The 17,005-nt window shown below is 53.8% G+C and overlaps 1 protein-coding gene across 6 annotated transcripts in view; it reads left to right on the forward strand.

The window, feature by feature from the left end:
* The window catches only part of NFATC2 (nuclear factor of activated T cells 2), a 158,573-nt gene that overhangs the window by 86,864 nt on the left and 54,704 nt on the right, over window positions 1–17,005 (forward strand). For all 6 annotated transcript variants that reach the window (XM_042980147.1, XM_042980142.1, XM_042980145.1 and 3 more), the window contains exon 6: window positions 9,021–9,161. In XM_042980147.1, coding sequence (XP_042836081.1) covers window positions 9,021–9,161 — 141 coding nt within the window. The remainder of the gene's footprint in view (window positions 1–9,020; window positions 9,162–17,005) is intronic.

The raw sequence follows: 17,005 nt of genomic DNA on the forward strand, positions 1-17,005 counted from the left end.
CCTGGAAGCAAGCACTTGGACAACCCGACCGTGTTCCCCTCCCTCGCCAGCTTTCCTTCGCTGCCCCACTTGACTCTTGTAGGTCTGGCTTAGGAGACGGGCGATCACACGCCACTGCTTCGTGAAAATCTTAGAAGCAGCGGGAGCAGACTGGCATATTGCCTCCTTTCTCGTGAAGCAGGGCTGCTTACCTCGTTCACCTGCTTCTGCCAGAGGCCGAGAGGACCTCCATAATTCTTGTGGGCGTCTTAACGTGGATTCTTCCACTGAAAACGCATCTGGAGCGCATGATACGCTGTTCTAGGCACTGGGGATAAGATAAAACAGTAGTCAAGACAAAAGTCCCGGTCCTCGTGCAGGCCACATTCTAGCGAGGAAAACCCACCCTAAATAATGAAAACCATCATTTTCAACAGTGAAGTGTGATGACGAAAATATGCGTTGGTGACTTGGGGGGAGGGCTGAGCAGCAGCAGCCTTGGGTGTGCTGAGCAGGGGAGACTTCTTGGAGGAGGTGGCCTATTAATCTGAACCTGAGCGGTGGGGGAGCATGGCCCAGCTGGAGGATACAGTAAGTGCAAGGGCCCTGAGGCAGAGATAAGTTCTACATCTTCAGGGAAAAAAAGGGCAGCTGGGGAGGCTATGTGGAGTGAATACGGATCAGAAGAAGTCTGAGATGAAGCTGGGGACTTGGACTTTGTTCAAAGTGACATGGGAAGGCTTGAGTTCTAAGTAGGGGGCTGACATAATGGGATGCATGTTCCAAAACTTGTTTGGCGCAGTCCCTGGCGCATAGCAGATGCTCATACATGCTTGAAGACCAAATGAAGGAAGGAAGGAGACCACGGGGACCCGGCAGGGAAGAGGTGAAGGAAGAGGAACAGTGGCCACAGTCAGCTGCTGTGCGTCAGGCACCTTCTGTGTTGCCCCCGAATCATCATAAAAACACTGAGCTCAGTGGCCGTTCCCGTTTTACAGTCGGGAAAACGGAAGCACGGAGAAGTTAAATAAGTTGCCCGGGGTCACACAGCTAGTAAGGGACCAAACCAGCCGTGACCTCCACATCGTGCTGGATCTCAGGACGCCCAAGGTTGAGTTAGGTCACGAGTGACAGATTAATTTGGGCTGGAACCGAAAGTTTGGCCTCGTGTCGTGTAAGCCAGAGACCAGCCCGGCGACCCTCCGAGGGCTCCGTGTGCCTTCCCCGCGGCGCTGTAGCAGTAAATCGTGGGCGACATTCGGGCATCGGGCGGAGGGTGGCTAGGCCAGGCCTTTGTCAGCCCCCTGCCCTCCAAGGAGACTTTTAAGCAACAACTGAGAAGCCACGTTTCTGGCAACGTTGAAGCCTGTGTGACGGGGAGAAGCCGGCTAGGGTAGTGCTGAGGTGTGGGCCTGGGTTCAAAGAAATGCCTCTGCCACTTACGGGCTCTTTGGTCCCAGGAAGTCACTTACCGCTCTGTGCCTCGGCTTCCTCATCTGTAAAATGGGGACAGTAACACTAGGTGTCTCTCGGCTCTCGTCGGGGCCAGACGAACGCGTGTACACACGGCAGGTGCCAGCCGAGGTCACCACAGGCCAACCCAGCGCCTGTCTCGTGGGGTGTCTCACACCTGCTGGCTGGGAAGCCAGAGGCCCTTGCCTGGGCCTGGGCCTCTCACGGCCGCTCTGTGCCTGCCAAGGTTAACAAACACCAATTGTTTCAGGCGTGCCGGCCCCAAGCACACGCCCTGCTGCTGAGACGGGACCTGGAAAGTGACCTGGCCGGAGGAGCGTGTGGGCCAGGGGGTGCGTGCAGGAGACCCGGGCACGGGGGTGGGAAGGCAGGAGCCGGGTGGCTTCTCCGCTGATTGAAGACAGAGCGTCCGGCCCTTCACCGAGCCGGTCACACAGGTGCAGGGAAGGCATCACCGCCCCGACCGAAGGCCTGCGGCGCCCCTGACCCTCGCGTGTCGGAACTTGGCTCCACGGTGAGGCTCGCCTCGCGGACTGGCTCGGCTGGTGCACTCAGTAACATTGCTGGATTGGCACCTGCCAGCGAGTGTCGGGGGCCCGGAACGCCCCCCTCGTGGAGCTCCTGTTCTAGGGGGTTGAGGTTCGGAAGAGTTTTGGGGTTTGCTGCGGCCGCGCGGCTGGCAAGGAGAAGGGGAGAGCTGGGGGTGACACCCGTGTCCTTTCCCCCGTCCAGGCCGCCTGGGTCCTTCGGTGACCGGGACACTCGTCCAGCTCACGGAGAGGCCTGCAGCTCTCGGGGGGAGGGTCTTGTATGGAGACACGTGGGAATGTCCCCGCTAGCACATTGGAAAGGGATAGTAATTGAGCAAGAAAGCAGCTCCCGCGATGGCCCACGAGCTTTGTGGGTTCGATGAGCTGAGATACACCAGCCCTTCAGGGCACACGTTACTGTCCCATACTCCAGGTGAGAAAGCTGAGGCCCCCTGAGGTCTGGAGTTAGAAGGTGGTCACATGCACGGCGGACCCCGTGTATTCGTGCCCACGGTACCCCACTCCTGTGGTGTGAGTGGCGACGGGACCCTCACAGAGGTGGACCCCACACGCAGGGAGCATTGGGGTCTGCTGTCCCACCTCCCACTTCCCAGGGAAGACCGGGGAATGTCCGGGGCAGGGGCCGAGGGGCCTGAGGGGCCGGTCTCTGGCCAGGTCTGAGTCAGCACCTTATTCTGAGCCGGGCCAGAATACATCAGCCAACGACGGCGGCCTGATGGAGACACGAGAAGGGTGTGCGGCAGCCGGAGCACCGTGGCCAGGGGTGGTCAGGGCTTCGGCCGGGACGAGGCTTCCGGGAGGCCCCTCCTTGCCTGGGCTGGCTGGCGGCTTTCCCACGGGGAAGCCTTTCCCGAAAAGGGGCCTCTCAGGGTAGTGGAATCCCACCGTCTAGCTTGCATTCGTGTAACTCATTTAATCTGCAAACGGCCCCATGAGGCCGGTACTCTGATTATGCCCATTTTATAGATGAGAAAAGAGAGACACAGAGAGATTACGGGACTTGCCCACGGTCCCAAAGCTCGGAGGTCACCGAGCTGGGCTTTGGACTTAGGCAGCAGCCTTTTACCCACGGCCCCAAATTGCCTCTTCACCTGGGTTATAATACAAACAAAAATGTATACGTGAAGTGCTTGGAAACCGAGACGCTCTCTATGGCAGCTGTAATTATTCGCTATTATGAGCAGAATCCACCTACTTTGCGGCATCAGATTTCTCTGTCCAGCCTCTCCTGCCTGTCTCCTGAGGTTTTTCGGGCAGATCGTAATTCTTGGCCACACACCCCAGTGACGGGGCGGATCCTAGACAGGCAGGCAGAAATGTTCCGTTTCCAGGCTGACTCGGGCAGACCCCGCAGGACCCCACGCCGGTGAGAATTTCCCCTCACCGCTTTGCCGCTCCCCATCAGCCACTGTTGCTGGTAAAAGCAAACACCCAAACTGGTTAAACCAACAGTGCCCTGTTGATTCAGAGCTCGTAAAACACAGGAGCCCCAAGCCCCTTTATGACGTGCCAGAATCTGGGGGCAGGGGGGAGGCCTGGGGAAGTCTCTTGGTGAGGGCCACCTAGAAGCTTAAGCTGGAACAGGGGGCCTAGACTTCACCCACAGGCGAGAGCGGGGCCCTCGGGATGCCTTTAAAATGGCGGCCCCTGGTCTGGGGGGAGAACAGTGCAGGGTAACCGGTTTGGGTGGTTTAGATTCTCTAACGGTGGACAGGCTGAAGGAGAGTCAGGGGGCTGCTGATGGGGGCTGCTGTGGGCCCGGGCTTCCTGAGAGCCCTCCCACAGGTCCTGGGTGGTGTCGGTCCAATTAGCAGCCATAGGTGTGAGAAGTTGCATCAGAGAGAGAGGAAGAAGCGGACCCCAGGAGGGTAATTTTGCTTGCTGTTTGCCTCTCTTCAGTTCCTCTTTCGGAGGCTAATTGGCTTTGTTTGCTTTGCTTCTGGGCTCTCTGAGGATGCAGGGGCATTCCCTGGAGGAGGTCCCCTTGCCCGGATGTGGCCTCTTCAGAGTCAAAGTTGGCTCTTAAACAAATGTGGGCAACAAGTCACCTGGAAAGATTGTTCACATGCAAATTCTAGGAGCTCCGGGTGCAGTGGGTTGAGGGGTGGCCTGCGTAGCTGCATGTTGATGAAGCGCCTCCTCCAACCAGGTGACCTGGGGACCTTACTTGGAGACACTCTGGCAGTGAAGGTTGGGAAATCCTAGCTAGTGTTTCGGGATCCACCAAGGCCAGCAGCGCCCAGAGCACACGGGCCGTGTAAACACACGGGACGTGGTCGGCACACATTTGGCGAAATACTGACTGTAAGGCGGCCACACTCAGCCAGTGCCTGGCGCGTGGGACGTACTCGAGACACCACAGGCTTGAGCGTCGGTGACCTTGCTGGCTGAAATTTACCAAGGCAGAGACGCTTCGTGTGCGTTCTCCCGTGGATGCCTCGGGACGGCCTGGGAGGGGGGTCTGGGAACAGTTGCACTTTACAGGTGGGGACCCAGGTTTGGAGAAGCCCACGCGAGGGTCGCTCGAGCGAGGACCGAGGACCGCCCAACGCTCTAGCCCGCACCCAAGCTGGGGCCGCCCCTGGATGGAGCTGAGTAGCCTAGGATTTGTTTCTCAGTCTCTCGAGTGTCGTGAACAGTGCCTTCCTCGGTGCTCCAGCAGGGCCGTCGTTTAAGGGTCTGTTACGATAACAGATGAGAAAATACTTCGAAAACGGCTGGGCAAGAAAGAGCGGCAGTTTGGAAGTTAACAGCGTTAAAGAATAGTTTCTCGAATGGTTACCGCGCGCTAGGCCCTGGCTGAGTGCTTTTGTTTTACACTCGATTGTTTTGTGTTTGTCCTGTTTTGTCGTGGTAAAATACACCTAACACAGTTTACCGTTTAGCCCGCCGTGAGGACTACAGTTCTGGGGTGTGGAGGACACTCACGAGGTGGTGTTACCACCAGCCGTATGGGTACGGAGCCTGTCCACCACCCCAAAAAGAAACCCCAGACTCCTGGGCACCCCTGTCCGTTTTCCTTCTCAATGGATGCCCTTATTCTGAGCGTTGTGAATATGAAGCACAGAATAGTTGTCCTTTGGTGTCTGGCCCCTTCGTTTAGCATAAGGTTTTCAAGGTTCGTCTGTGGTGTAGCCTGTATTCCTTCTCATGGCTGAATCGTCCTTCCGTATGGGTATACCACACGTCGGCCATCCATTCGTCCGTGGACGGATAGCTGGGTTATGGACATTAGCCATTTTCCCAGGTCTGTCCTGACTGCGTCCATGTTGACATGTGCTATGTTGTCTCGTACTGTTTGTAGCACACCCGTGAGGGCAGGTACTCTTAGGCGGCATCTGTGACCCAGAGAGGTGAAGTCACTTGCCCAGGGACGCACAGAACGGAGGCGACAGGAGGCAAACCCTTGAAACCATGGCTTTCTGACCCCAGAGCCCAAGCAACAGGAAACAGAATTCTCCTTTGGTTCCCAGGGTCCTGCATCATCCTGCCATGATGGTGCTGCGGATCAGACCTTGTGGGGCCCATTGGAAGCCTTAAGGATTCTTTAAAAAAAAAAAAAAAATGTAGGCTGGGGTCCTCCCCTCCGACCATTGGAGTCCGTGGTTCTCATCCAAGGGCGATTTGGGGCCCCTCCTTCCCAGGGGCCATCCAGCTCTATATCTAGGGGTAATTCCGTGTGTCAACTGGGAGGGGTGCAGCTGGCATCCAGTGGAGGCCAGGGATGCCGCTAAACATCCCGCAGGGCACAGGACAGCCCCACAGCAAACGCGGGTCCAGCCCGCAGGTCAGTAGTGCCCAGGCTGAGAACCCCTGCTCTACAATCAGGGCCTGGGTGTCCGTACTTTCTAAACTTCCTGGCTCGTTCTAATGTGGCCCCAGAGCTAAGAGTGCCTCTTGGTCAGTGCGTAACATTCACACGGATCCCTTATTGCACTGAGCCCTTCCTTGGGTTCAGGAGGTCTGGGGTGGGGCCCATAGCCCTGCGTTTCTAACAAGCTCACGGTGACTCTGGCGTTCCCACTTGGGGTTCAGGACTGGAGAGGAGGCAAAAGAAAGTACAGGGAGCTGGGCTGGACTCTCGTCATCCTCTCTCTTTAAACTTCTGTTTAAAAAGAGTGTTTTCCTTCAGATAAGGAGAAGGGGTGGGAAATGCAGATGAGGCAGAGGGAGAAAAAGTTGGTTGGTCAAAACCACAAGGCTTTGCAGGAGAAGCAGTCTGTTGTGTTCACAGCAGTGCTCAGTGATTCACAGAGCAGCCGTCCGGGCCAGCTTCCCACCCAGCGCCGAGAGTCACGGCCACGGCCGGTCTCCGGCCCGGCTGGCTGCGAGCCCTTGGCTGGCTTGCCCAGGAGTGATGACTCAGGCTTTCCACCTGCAGAATGGGAGGGATGGCTCTTGCCCCCCATTCCTGGTGGGGGGGGGCACCCATTCCTGGGGCCCGAAGCCCCCAGCTGCCCCCCCGACTCATCGGAGGCAGATCTTAAAAGTCGGGACCTGCTTTTCCAGGCGAAGCAACTGGTGTCTTCACTGCTCATAAATCTCCATTTGTGGCAGCTCAATTAGGAAGTCCTACAAAACTCCTATACTGAAAGAAGGGATTAATGACCCAGCCCATGTGGGAGAAATTAGCAGCTTCTGCAGAGAGGCCTTTTGAATGTATGCTCTGAACCGGCAGCCCCTGGGCTCGGCACTGGCTGGCTGGTCCCTGGGCTGAGCCAGGGATGGGGTGAAACCGACAGGGGATCATTGTGAGTCATCGGGTTGCACTTTCAAGGTGAAGTGTCTGGGAGCATCTGGCGGGTCCACCGTAGACTCCTGAAATGTTGCCAGTTGCACGGTTGCTCCTGAAGGAGCGGGTTTCGGGATCGAGGGAGGGGCGTGCTCGCCACCTGGAGGTCCAGGCCGGCCAGGAGGGAAGGGTTAGGTTTGGGCCCCCAGGCCTCACGCGGCTGCTGCCCGCCCCAGCTCCCGGATGGGGAGGTCCTCGGGCCCCTGGCACGGAAAGGGCTGGCCCTCCGCCCGGTTCTTGGGCTTGGGAGGAACGCCAGGAGCTCAGGCTGACTCATAAGGGGAGGGCCGGCCTCGTCAGCCCACGCTGCTAAGGCGAGGCCCGGGCAGATGAGTCCCTCTCGCTGACTGGGATGTGTTTCTCACCCTGTGCAGGGAAGGGGGCTGGAGAGGGTCTTCGTTCTTCCCTGCAGCCTGCATTCCAGAACAATCAGTGGCCGGCTGCAGTGACTAAGGACTGGGGCCTCTGGAGCTGGACAAACCATCTTCTGAGGATTCAGACCTAAGCTTAACCACACACCCTGACCTGACTTCTCTTAGCTTTAGTTTTCTCCCCAGGCAAATGTGAATAATTTTAACACTTCCTTCCTCAGAAAGTTGCTGTGAGCATATATCGTTGTGACTCAACACTCAGCATAGACCTGTTCTGTTTCTCCGTCTTTCATTCATTATAGATACAGATGAGGATCTAGATATAGAGAGACTTCCATGTACGTACATATTAAGATATATTGAGATATATCCATATCTGTGTCCATCCATCCATTCATCCATCCTTCCATTTGTCCCTCCATCCATCCATCCATCCACCCACCCATCCATCCATCCACCCACCCATCCATCCATCCATCCATCCATCCATCCATCCATCCACCCGTCCATCCATCCATCCATCCGTCCGTCCATCCATCCATCCATCCATCCATCCTTCCATCTGTCCATTTGTCCATCCATCTATCCATTCATCCATCCATCCATCCATCCATCCATCCATTCATCTGTACATTCATCCATTCATCCTCCCATCTGTCCATTTGTCCGTCCATCTATCCATTCATCTATCTATCCATCTATCCATCCATCTGTCCATCCATCCATCCATCCATCCATCCATCTGTCCATTTGTCCATCCATCTATCCATTCATCCGTCCGTCCATCCATCCATCCATCCTTCCATCTGTCCATTTGTCTGTCCATCTATCCATTCATCTATCCATTCATCTATCCATCCATCCATCCATCCATCCATCCATCCATCCATCCATTCATCCCTAGCACCTCCTACTAAATCCAAGAAGACACTGTTCCTGGCCTTGGGCTTACAGCAGTACAGAGCTCCGTCCTGGGGCTTACATTCTAGTGTGGGGAGATTTGAAAGACAGGTGACCCAATAAAACAGGGTCATGCAAGATAAAGGGGAAGGGGGAGGGGAGAGACACAGACAGACGGGGTGTGTACTGCTGTTTTACCTTCAAGGTGGGAGGATGGAAGGGTAGGGGTAAGGAAGCCTCCCTGAGGAGGGGGCACCTGAGGAGAAACCTGCAAGAAGTGAGGAAGGAAACCACGTAGATCATCAGGAAGAACTTTCCGGAGAGGGAGGGACTAGAAAGTACAAGTGTGCAAAAATAGGAGTTGGGGAGTGTGTTTGAGGGACATTGAGAACATTCTAGAAGCATGGCTAGAACACAGTGAGCAAGGAGGGGGATCCTAGAAAGTCAGGTCAGAGAGGTGATGGGGCAAGATGATGTTGTTTTGAAGACTGAGTTCAGGATTGCCAGGGAATTGCCAAGCGACTATGTCTGAACTCTGCAGGAACCGGGTCCTAGAGTCAGCATGCATGGTCCCTTCAAGCGTTTGCTAACATCAGGGGCACAAGGAGAGGGTACTCTCTGGCAAAGGGGTGCTCTTATGAAAAAGTTGACTTGCCCTCCTTTTATGTAAAATAAAGATCAAATCTCATTCGCCTTTCCTCCCCGTTGGGAGAATAGACACCCGTCCCTTGATTTGTGAAAACAAGATGCGTTGTTGGAAGAAGACTAGCCCCAACAACCTAGGACACTAAGACAGGAACATGTTGTTTCCAAGGTCAGCCGTTGTGGGGGCTGATGGCTCCACATTTGTGATGACAGCAGGTGACAAAGGTGGGCGGGGCGTGCCGTGAAATCAGCCTCTTTTGAGCAGACTTCTTCTGCCATTGCAATGACTTCTTTTCCCCTCGCCCTCAGCCCAGCGATCCGCCCACGAGCTGCCCATGGTGGAAAGACAGGACATCGACAGCTGCCTGGTCTACGGGGGCCAACAGATGATCCTCACGGGACAGAACTTCACAGCCGAGTCCAAAGTCGTGTTTACTGAGAAGACCACAGGTCAGGGGGCTTTTTGAGCTCTTTCCTTGTCCTCCAGCACCATATAAAACTACCGTCTCTTTCTTCCCGACAGCACTGATTTGGGGGATGGGTCCTGTGGGCAGGGTCTTAGTTTCTGTTCTCCTTACTCCCCACGGGAAGCTTCCCAGGCCTCCAGCCCTGGATGTCAACACAGTTCACTGCTGCGTGGATGTGCCACAGTGTTTCGGCTGCTCCCGGGCTCTCTCGTTGGACGATAACCTTATCACTCTTTTTACATTTTTTAAAAAAATGTTTATTTTTTCAGAGACAGAGAAATAGAGTGTGAGTCGGGGAGGGGCAGAGAGGGAGACCCAGAATCCGAAGCAGGCTCCAGGCTCCGAGCTGTCAGCAGGGAGCCCGACACGGAGCTTGAACTCACGAACTGTGAGATCACGACCTGAGCCAAGTCAGATGCTTCACTGGCTGAGCCACCCAGGCACCCTTCTTTTTTTTCTTAAGCTATTTTTTCACACAGAGAGGCAAACCTTCTCAACCTTATGCTATCATCAGAAAAGGAGGCCATTCCACAGGGCGAATAAGTTTGCGTGCTGTGGCCCTGGGTATCCTGGGTTCAGACGCTGACTTTGCTACTTGTTCTGTGATCTCAGGCAAATGATCTCCCCTTCCAGTGCCTTCGTCTCCTTTTATATAGAACGATAATAACAAGGGTTCTTATTGCCACAGGGTTGGCATGAAGGCTAAAGAGGTTAATACATGTCGGGTAATTATAACAGCTCCAGGTTTATTGTAAGCTATAAACATAAGCTACATACATTTTTTTTTATTACGAATAGTGCTGCAATGAATCTTTCAATACTTGTAGGACAGTTAATTGGTCTTTGATACGTGAGTGTTTGTCTGTCTTTGTGCATGTACGGTTTATTCCTAGAGTGGAATTTTGGGTAGTCGTTTTGAGAGCTTTAAATACATATTGCTGAATTAGCTTCCAGAAATGTACAAATTGAAACTTCCATCAATACTATGCCAGTAACGGTTTCACCCCATCCCAGAAGTGCCATTTTTAAAATTGTTTGTTTATTCTTGAGAGATAGAGACAGAGCATGAGCAGGGGAGAGGCGGAGAGAGGGAGACACAGAATCCGAAGCAGGCTCCAGGCTCTGAGCTGTCAGCACGGAGCCCGACGCGGGGCTCGAACCCATAGACTGTGAGATCGTGACCTAAGCTGAAGTTGGACGCCTAATCAACTGAGCCACCCAGGCGCCCCAGAAGTGCTATTTAAAAAAAAAAAAGCTTGAGAGAAAGCAGGGGAGAGAGCATGAGTGGAGGTGGGACAGAGAGAGAGGGAGAGAGAGAATCCCAAGCAGGCTCCACACTGTCAGCACAGAGCCCAATGTGGGGCTTGAACTCACGAAGCATGAGATCATGACCTGAGCCGAAACCAAGGGTCGGATGCTTAACCGACTGAGCCACCCAGGTGTCCCGCCATTTTTTTTTTTTTTTTTTAGTTAAAAAATATTTGCTGAATTGGTACTTCTCTTTACTTCACATTACTTTGCTATGAGAGGTTTAATATTTTTGTTTTTGCTCACGTGTATTTTTTTCCCACATATCATCTGTTCATATCTTTTGCCAATGAGGTCATGGTAAACAGAGAATGATAAATTTCAAGTTATACAATTATTTGAGAGTTATGGATGCTAGATCAATTTTTTTCTCTAATGGACACGATTTCACTAAAAGGGGGTGTATTCGTATTTGTTTACCGCCCTGAGGATGATACAGAGACCATCGTAGGCAGGGTTGTCCAGTCGTGAGGACTGTGCACTGCACAAGGGCACCTCTCCTCTGGGGGCTGCTCTTCAAATGGGATGCATCATCAATCTGTGTATTACTAAGACCACTGCTAGCAGGAGGAAGCAGGGGGTCTTGGAGGAGGGGTGTTTTTTCCCAGCTCACATAAAGCCTCCTCTTGGGGTGGGCTGGCTCTGTGACCAGGCATGACATAAATAAGCCTACGGCAGTGGGGGGCTGGAAAGGGCTGGGTGGGCTTGGAAGTGGTTTAGAGGGTACGTGGTCGGTCATTGTGGGTTCGAGGGGCAGTGGTGGTGCAGTGAGGGATTAGGGACGCAGACATTTCCACGGATGCTTTGCCTTCTGTCCTATGTTTGTCCAGGACTTTATTCAACTGTCTCCTTTTATCGGGCCTGAGGCTGCTTCCCGCTCTGTCCTATTATAAGTGACTCAGCAACGAACATCCTTTATATTCCTTTGGTCAGTTAGGCAAGAGCTCACGCTCCTAAAGCCCAGACCCAGCTCCACCATTTGCTAGCTGTGTGACCTTGGGCAGGTTACTTATCTTCTCTGGGTACCAGTTTCCTCATCTATACGACATGATGACGCTCCTGCCGCGTAGGGTGGTTTAAGGATCAAGGATTTCTACATGGTAAGCACTCATAAAATGCTTGGCACGTAGTAAGTGCTCAATACACATTAACGATCGCTATTTGTTACTGTTCTTTCCTAGGGCTGAGGCCTGTATATGGCATAGTGGATTCACGGAGGCTCACACATTTCTCAGCATCTTGGGGGAGGCTTACTTTTCAGGTGGTGGAAGGGTGTGATACTCTCTCCTGCAGGGATTTGCTAGGCTTTTGTAAATCGGAGAGCAAACCAGCGTGGCTGGAATGTGTTGCCAAACAGGCAGAGGCCAGCACAAGTTTCCCAGTACCGGGTAGAGACACGGCCTTGGTATGGTCTGCACGTGGGGGAGCTGAGAGGGAGTCACGGAGAGTTCTTCAGCAGGAGAGTGGCCTGAGATGTACATGACCAAGCACACGTTAGCTGCTGCGGGTTTGACACACCTTTCGTGCGAGCCGACTCTCCTGCGGGCCTTCTGCTGACTTTCGCAAGAAGCCTGTGGCCTCACAGCACCTTCCTGGCAGAGGGGAAAATGCTGGTAATCTGCAGATGTCTCGTTCTCCATGCCCAGGTCTGCGTGGGGGTGGCTTGGAGGCCGGGTCCTTGCTGGTCCCTTGCAGAGCTGGGAACCGTCAGCCTGCGTTGTCCCGGGAGTTCACATACTTGAGACGCTGCTCAGATGCCCCGGTTAAGTGTTTGTTGAGGGAATGAATCCACGGCATTTATTCTGTAGCTTGCTGTCTCTTGGTTTCAAAAGAAGTTTCACAGTTGACCTCGTGGAGGCAAGAAAACTCGGTCTGTTTCACCTTTGGAAAGTTGTGCATGAATAAGGAGAATAATCAGAGCAGCTTCCTGGGATCTTTGTCCGCGACCGTCCACGTACTGTCTCGTCTGAGCCGCTGCCTGCGGGGGGCGCTCCTCTAAGCGTGCAGTGAGGGGACTCCCCTACAGGTAGTGCCCGGCATGATCCTGATGTCCAGCCTCCCTGGGCCTCTGTTTGCTGTTCTGCAAAATGAGGCACTGATGCTCCCCCGCCCCGCGCAGGAGCCCAGTGCGGACACGGTCAGTGCACGCGTAATGTGCACGGAGCGCTTGCCGAACGTTCGCTGTTGTTTTTGCGGTCACAGTTCTCCTTGCTCAGCCGTAGACGGCATTGACTGGACGGTGACGAGCACAGGGCCTGAGGTCAGAAGGCCTGGGTTCGAATCCCTGACCTGCATTGAGTGGCTTCGGCATCCTGGATAAGTCACGTCACCTCTCCGAGCCGGCGTTTCACCCTTCCGTAAAATACGGACGATTTCCTTCTCTGGAGAGAAGAAAAGCTGAAATGAGATAGGTGGTGGCACACATTAGGCTCTTGGCATAGCTCGTAGCACATGGTGAATGCTCACTGAATATTAGCTTTTATTGTTATCATTATATTTAGGCTGTGGAAAGAACAGAGATGAATAAAATTCTATCTCATGGAACCAAGGGGCATTGAAAGACAACAAAAAGTAGTCATAGTGAGCTAGATGCCAGGCCTCTGAGCACTTTATAGGTATTAATGAATCTCATTCCTCACGACAGCCCTACCAGATAGCTACCATGGTCCTGATTTTCCTAATGAGGAGCTGAGCCCAGAGAGGTTAAGTGACTCAGGGAAGATCACACAGCTAGTAACAGGGCAGGGGTAGGTTCGACCCCAGGCAGCCTGGCTTAAGAGTCTGCCCCCTTGGCCGTTAGCTCTTCTATTTTGAAGAAGCTTAGAACAAGGTTAATTTGCCTGAAGACCCTTCAGCTGCTTTGAACCACTGATTGGAACCATTTTGTGGTGAGATAGACCCTCGGATTCTGCAATGGGTCCCGGGCTCGAAAGAATGCGTGCAGAACGCTTTCACGCCTAGCCTAAAGAATCCCGGGTGAAGGCGGCTTCTGGATCCGTGCCAACAGGCCAGCAGGGGTCTCGGAGACGCCCCTGGGCCCCCAGGACGCCGTGGGCCTTCCCTCGTGGGATGTCGGGCTCCTCGGGGCTCTGACAGACAGGGGGCTTGTCGTGCTCTTTTGACCCTAAGTACTCGCCTCCTAGCCCGGGACTGCCTTCTGCAGGGGGACTCCCTGTTGCTCAACTTCGTTTTTCCAAAACGCATCCCGTTCCCATCTCCATGGACAGCTTGGCCGGCAAGGGCGCAGCGGGGCGGGGCGGAGTGGAACAGCTGAAGTTTTCCAAGGAAGGGGAACCCCAGCTGGTTCTCACATTAAGGAAAGGTGACAGCCTCCTGGGCTAATCTTAGCCCCCGTGTTGGGTCATCGGCACCACTGGCTCCAATGTTCTTTTTATAGCTGTCGACTAAAATGGAATTGGCGGCTTCAACTCCAGCGGGATGACAAATTGGAGACTGTCGGAAAAACAGTAGGAGAGGGGCAGCACGGTGTTTCTTAAGTTAGAAGAGCTTGGTGTTTTGGAAAATGGCATCTTATTTATAGCAGCAGTAATAATAATGATTATGATATTATTTTTATTACTGTTTTTCATTATTTTCATGACTTCCAGGAGCCTGTATGACCTGGCCCTCGCCCATCCCTCTGAATTCAGCTTTTTGGACTCTCTCCTTGTTCACTTGGCTGTAGCTACACCTGTCTTCGGTCTGTCCTCGGACACCCCCTGCTCGTTTCTGCCTCAGGACCTTTGCTTTGGCTGTTCCCTCTTCGAATGTCCTTGCACCGTTTCTTTGTACCAGGCTGGGTCCTCCTCTGCCTTCAAGGCTCAGCACAGAGGGGACTTTCGCCACGAGCCCCTCCTTGACCGTCTGCTCGGAAGTTGTTCAGCGTGCCCCATGACCCTGTCCCCTTCTGTCCCACTGTCCTGCTTTGTTTTCTTGGTGGCCCCAGGTATCGCTGCTGAAATTGTCTTGCCTGTTTGCTTTTTCGTCTGTTATCTGGCCTCCCACATCTTAGCTCCTTGAGGACAGAGACCTGCTGTTTGCTGCTGTATCCACAGCATCTAGAACAGTCCCTAGCACATAGTAGGTGCTCACTCATACTGTGGACTGGGTGTCGTCTCCTTCGGTTGTCACACCAGCCCCAAGGGGCAGGTGACATTGTCCCCATTTATAGTTGAGGGAACTGAGGCTCGTAGGGGTCGAGACACAAGTCCCGGGTCAGCCCACAGCTGGCGACAGAGCCGGAATCCCAAGTGCAGTTGGACGTGACACCCCCCTCCCGCCCCGCCCCTCCCCGGGGAAGCCCTCCTCTCATGTCCGTGAGGACAGAGAGAGAAACCAAACAGGATGATGAGGATCTTTCCTATTTACCGTGCTCGGCAATGGCCCCACAGCCTCCATATATTCTCTGAAATTTAAAAAATGTGTAATAACCCTCCAGGCGAAGTTCACGTGGAGAAGTCCAGGCTGTTCCTGACCTTCAGCTGGTAACCCTGGCCCCCGGCCACCCGGGCCTCAGGCGGAGTTGGGGGTCCCAGCAAAACATTGCAAAACAGGAAAAAATCTAAGGACACAAAAATAAAAGTGATGTGGCAGCAGAAACAGGGTTGCCATGGCTCTGAGCGACTGGCCACTTCTGGGCGGGCTCCAATGTTTTGGAAGGTTCCCCCACATGACACAGGGTTTTGGAATTTTTCAGCTGGTAAATCTTTCTGAATTCAGGCCCCTGGCCCCAGCCAAGGAGCTCCCTGGCTCTCTGTGTCCTGCGGGGGTGTCTCTTGGAACCCTGCCTGCATCGGATTACTCAGCTTTGAGACTTAAATTGTTTGAAGAGAATTTTGTGTTTTGTTTTGCTGGACGATGTTCTTGGAACAGTCTGATGGCAGAGGCTCCCATCACCTGTTGAGAGGGCAAATTGATTTTTTAGCAAGGAGGCGTGGGTGGTGGGGCTCCCTCTTCCCCCACTGAGTCATCACATCCTAATATGAGTCACTTTATTACTTGGAGGTTCCCGAAGGTTGTATTTTGAGCTTTGTTTAATAAATATAAATGCACATGCTTAAAATAAAATTCTTCTGCTAAATTAAGCATCTTTCCACGAATTAGTATCCTAGAAACATTGGAACCACCTTAAAGCAGGCCTCTCCTCCTGCCACCTGTGTTTCTCCACGGGTTTGGTTTTGCCCAGTGTAGCCACTTTCTGAAACAATAGACCTGGTGTGGGAGTCTCTCTAGCTCGGGCTTCCCTCTGGGAAAGGTCAGACTCCAGGCTGGGCTGGGGCATGACTAAGTCTCTGCGGACCTTTGCCCTCGGTGACTCACGTCCACAGTGGCCTCGGCCCCCTGGGCTGGATCCCACCGCTTAGGCACAGCTGGCTGGGACGCAAAACTTGCCTCCAAAGCCAGAGGCCGGGTCGCTGCCCCAAAGCCCCGCTAGAGACCGAGCAAACAGTCTCGCTTTCGGTCCCTTGCATGTCAGGACGGGCTTTGGGGTGAAAGAATCCTGTATCCTGCAGCTCCTTCAGTGGAAGCCTTTGAAAGACGACATAGACAAGGGAGTTTTCTAGCTCACTTGGGTCCAAGCTTTTCCACCGTTAGAAATGATCCTCGATGCCAGTAGACCTGTGTGTGAATTGCAGTCAGCAGGCTGGAGTCTCCCCCTGCACCCCGACCCCTGCCCCCCCTGCAGGAAAGTTCACGGTATCTTGTGGTAATTAACACCCTTTCGTATTTTTTTTTCTACATTTTTGGTTTCATGCTCTTTTTACAAAATAAAAATTGTTTATGTTTAAAGTCTAGGCAGGCCAGATCTTCCAGCGGAGTTGGCCCGAAGCCTGGATAGGCCCCATATTTTGTGCTTGGGACTCAGTTTCCCCATCTTTAAAATGGGGTTTGTGTCCGGTCTTTCAGCAGCGAAAGGAGATCAAGGATCTCCAAGTGCCAGGCACATAGTAGGTGCTCAGAAAGTGTCACCTGACCTTGCACGTGCCCCCTGGGAGCTCAATTGACCGCACGTGGAGCCAGGACGGCAGGGCTGTGTTGGTTTCTTGTCTTGAGAGTAAGAGTCGTTGGGGGGCACAGGTGAGTTTCTCCTCTTGCCCCCCAGGCCATCCGACACCTGCTGTCGTGGCCCCACGGAGGAGCTGGGGGGAGCTTGACTGATGGCCGTCCCCTGCCCCCGTCTGCCAGAGCTCGTGGGTGGGGGGCTGAGTCCCAGACCCCCACTTCCTGGTTCCCAGGGCACGGGGCTGGATACAGCTCATCACTGAGAAGAGGCGCCCTGCAGTCCAGCCTCTGTGGCAAACGACCCAGCAGTGCCCTTTCAGCCTCGCCACTCCCCAGGTGTTTACCGAACACCCTACTGTGCGCAGGTTCTGCGCCAGCCCTGGGGATGCACGACAGATGAGGCCCCTGCTCTCAGGGGGCGGACAGTCCCAAACTTGTTTATGAGGGAGGGAAAGTGCTCTGAGGACAGAGGGCTCAGACGAGGATATGTGGAGGAGGCTCAGTTAAATTCAGATC

The sequence above is a fragment of the Panthera tigris genome, chromosome A3 (genome assembly GCF_018350195.1).
Source record: "Panthera tigris isolate Pti1 chromosome A3, P.tigris_Pti1_mat1.1, whole genome shotgun sequence".
In the NCBI taxonomy this organism is placed as follows: Eukaryota; Metazoa; Chordata; class Mammalia; order Carnivora; family Felidae; genus Panthera; species Panthera tigris.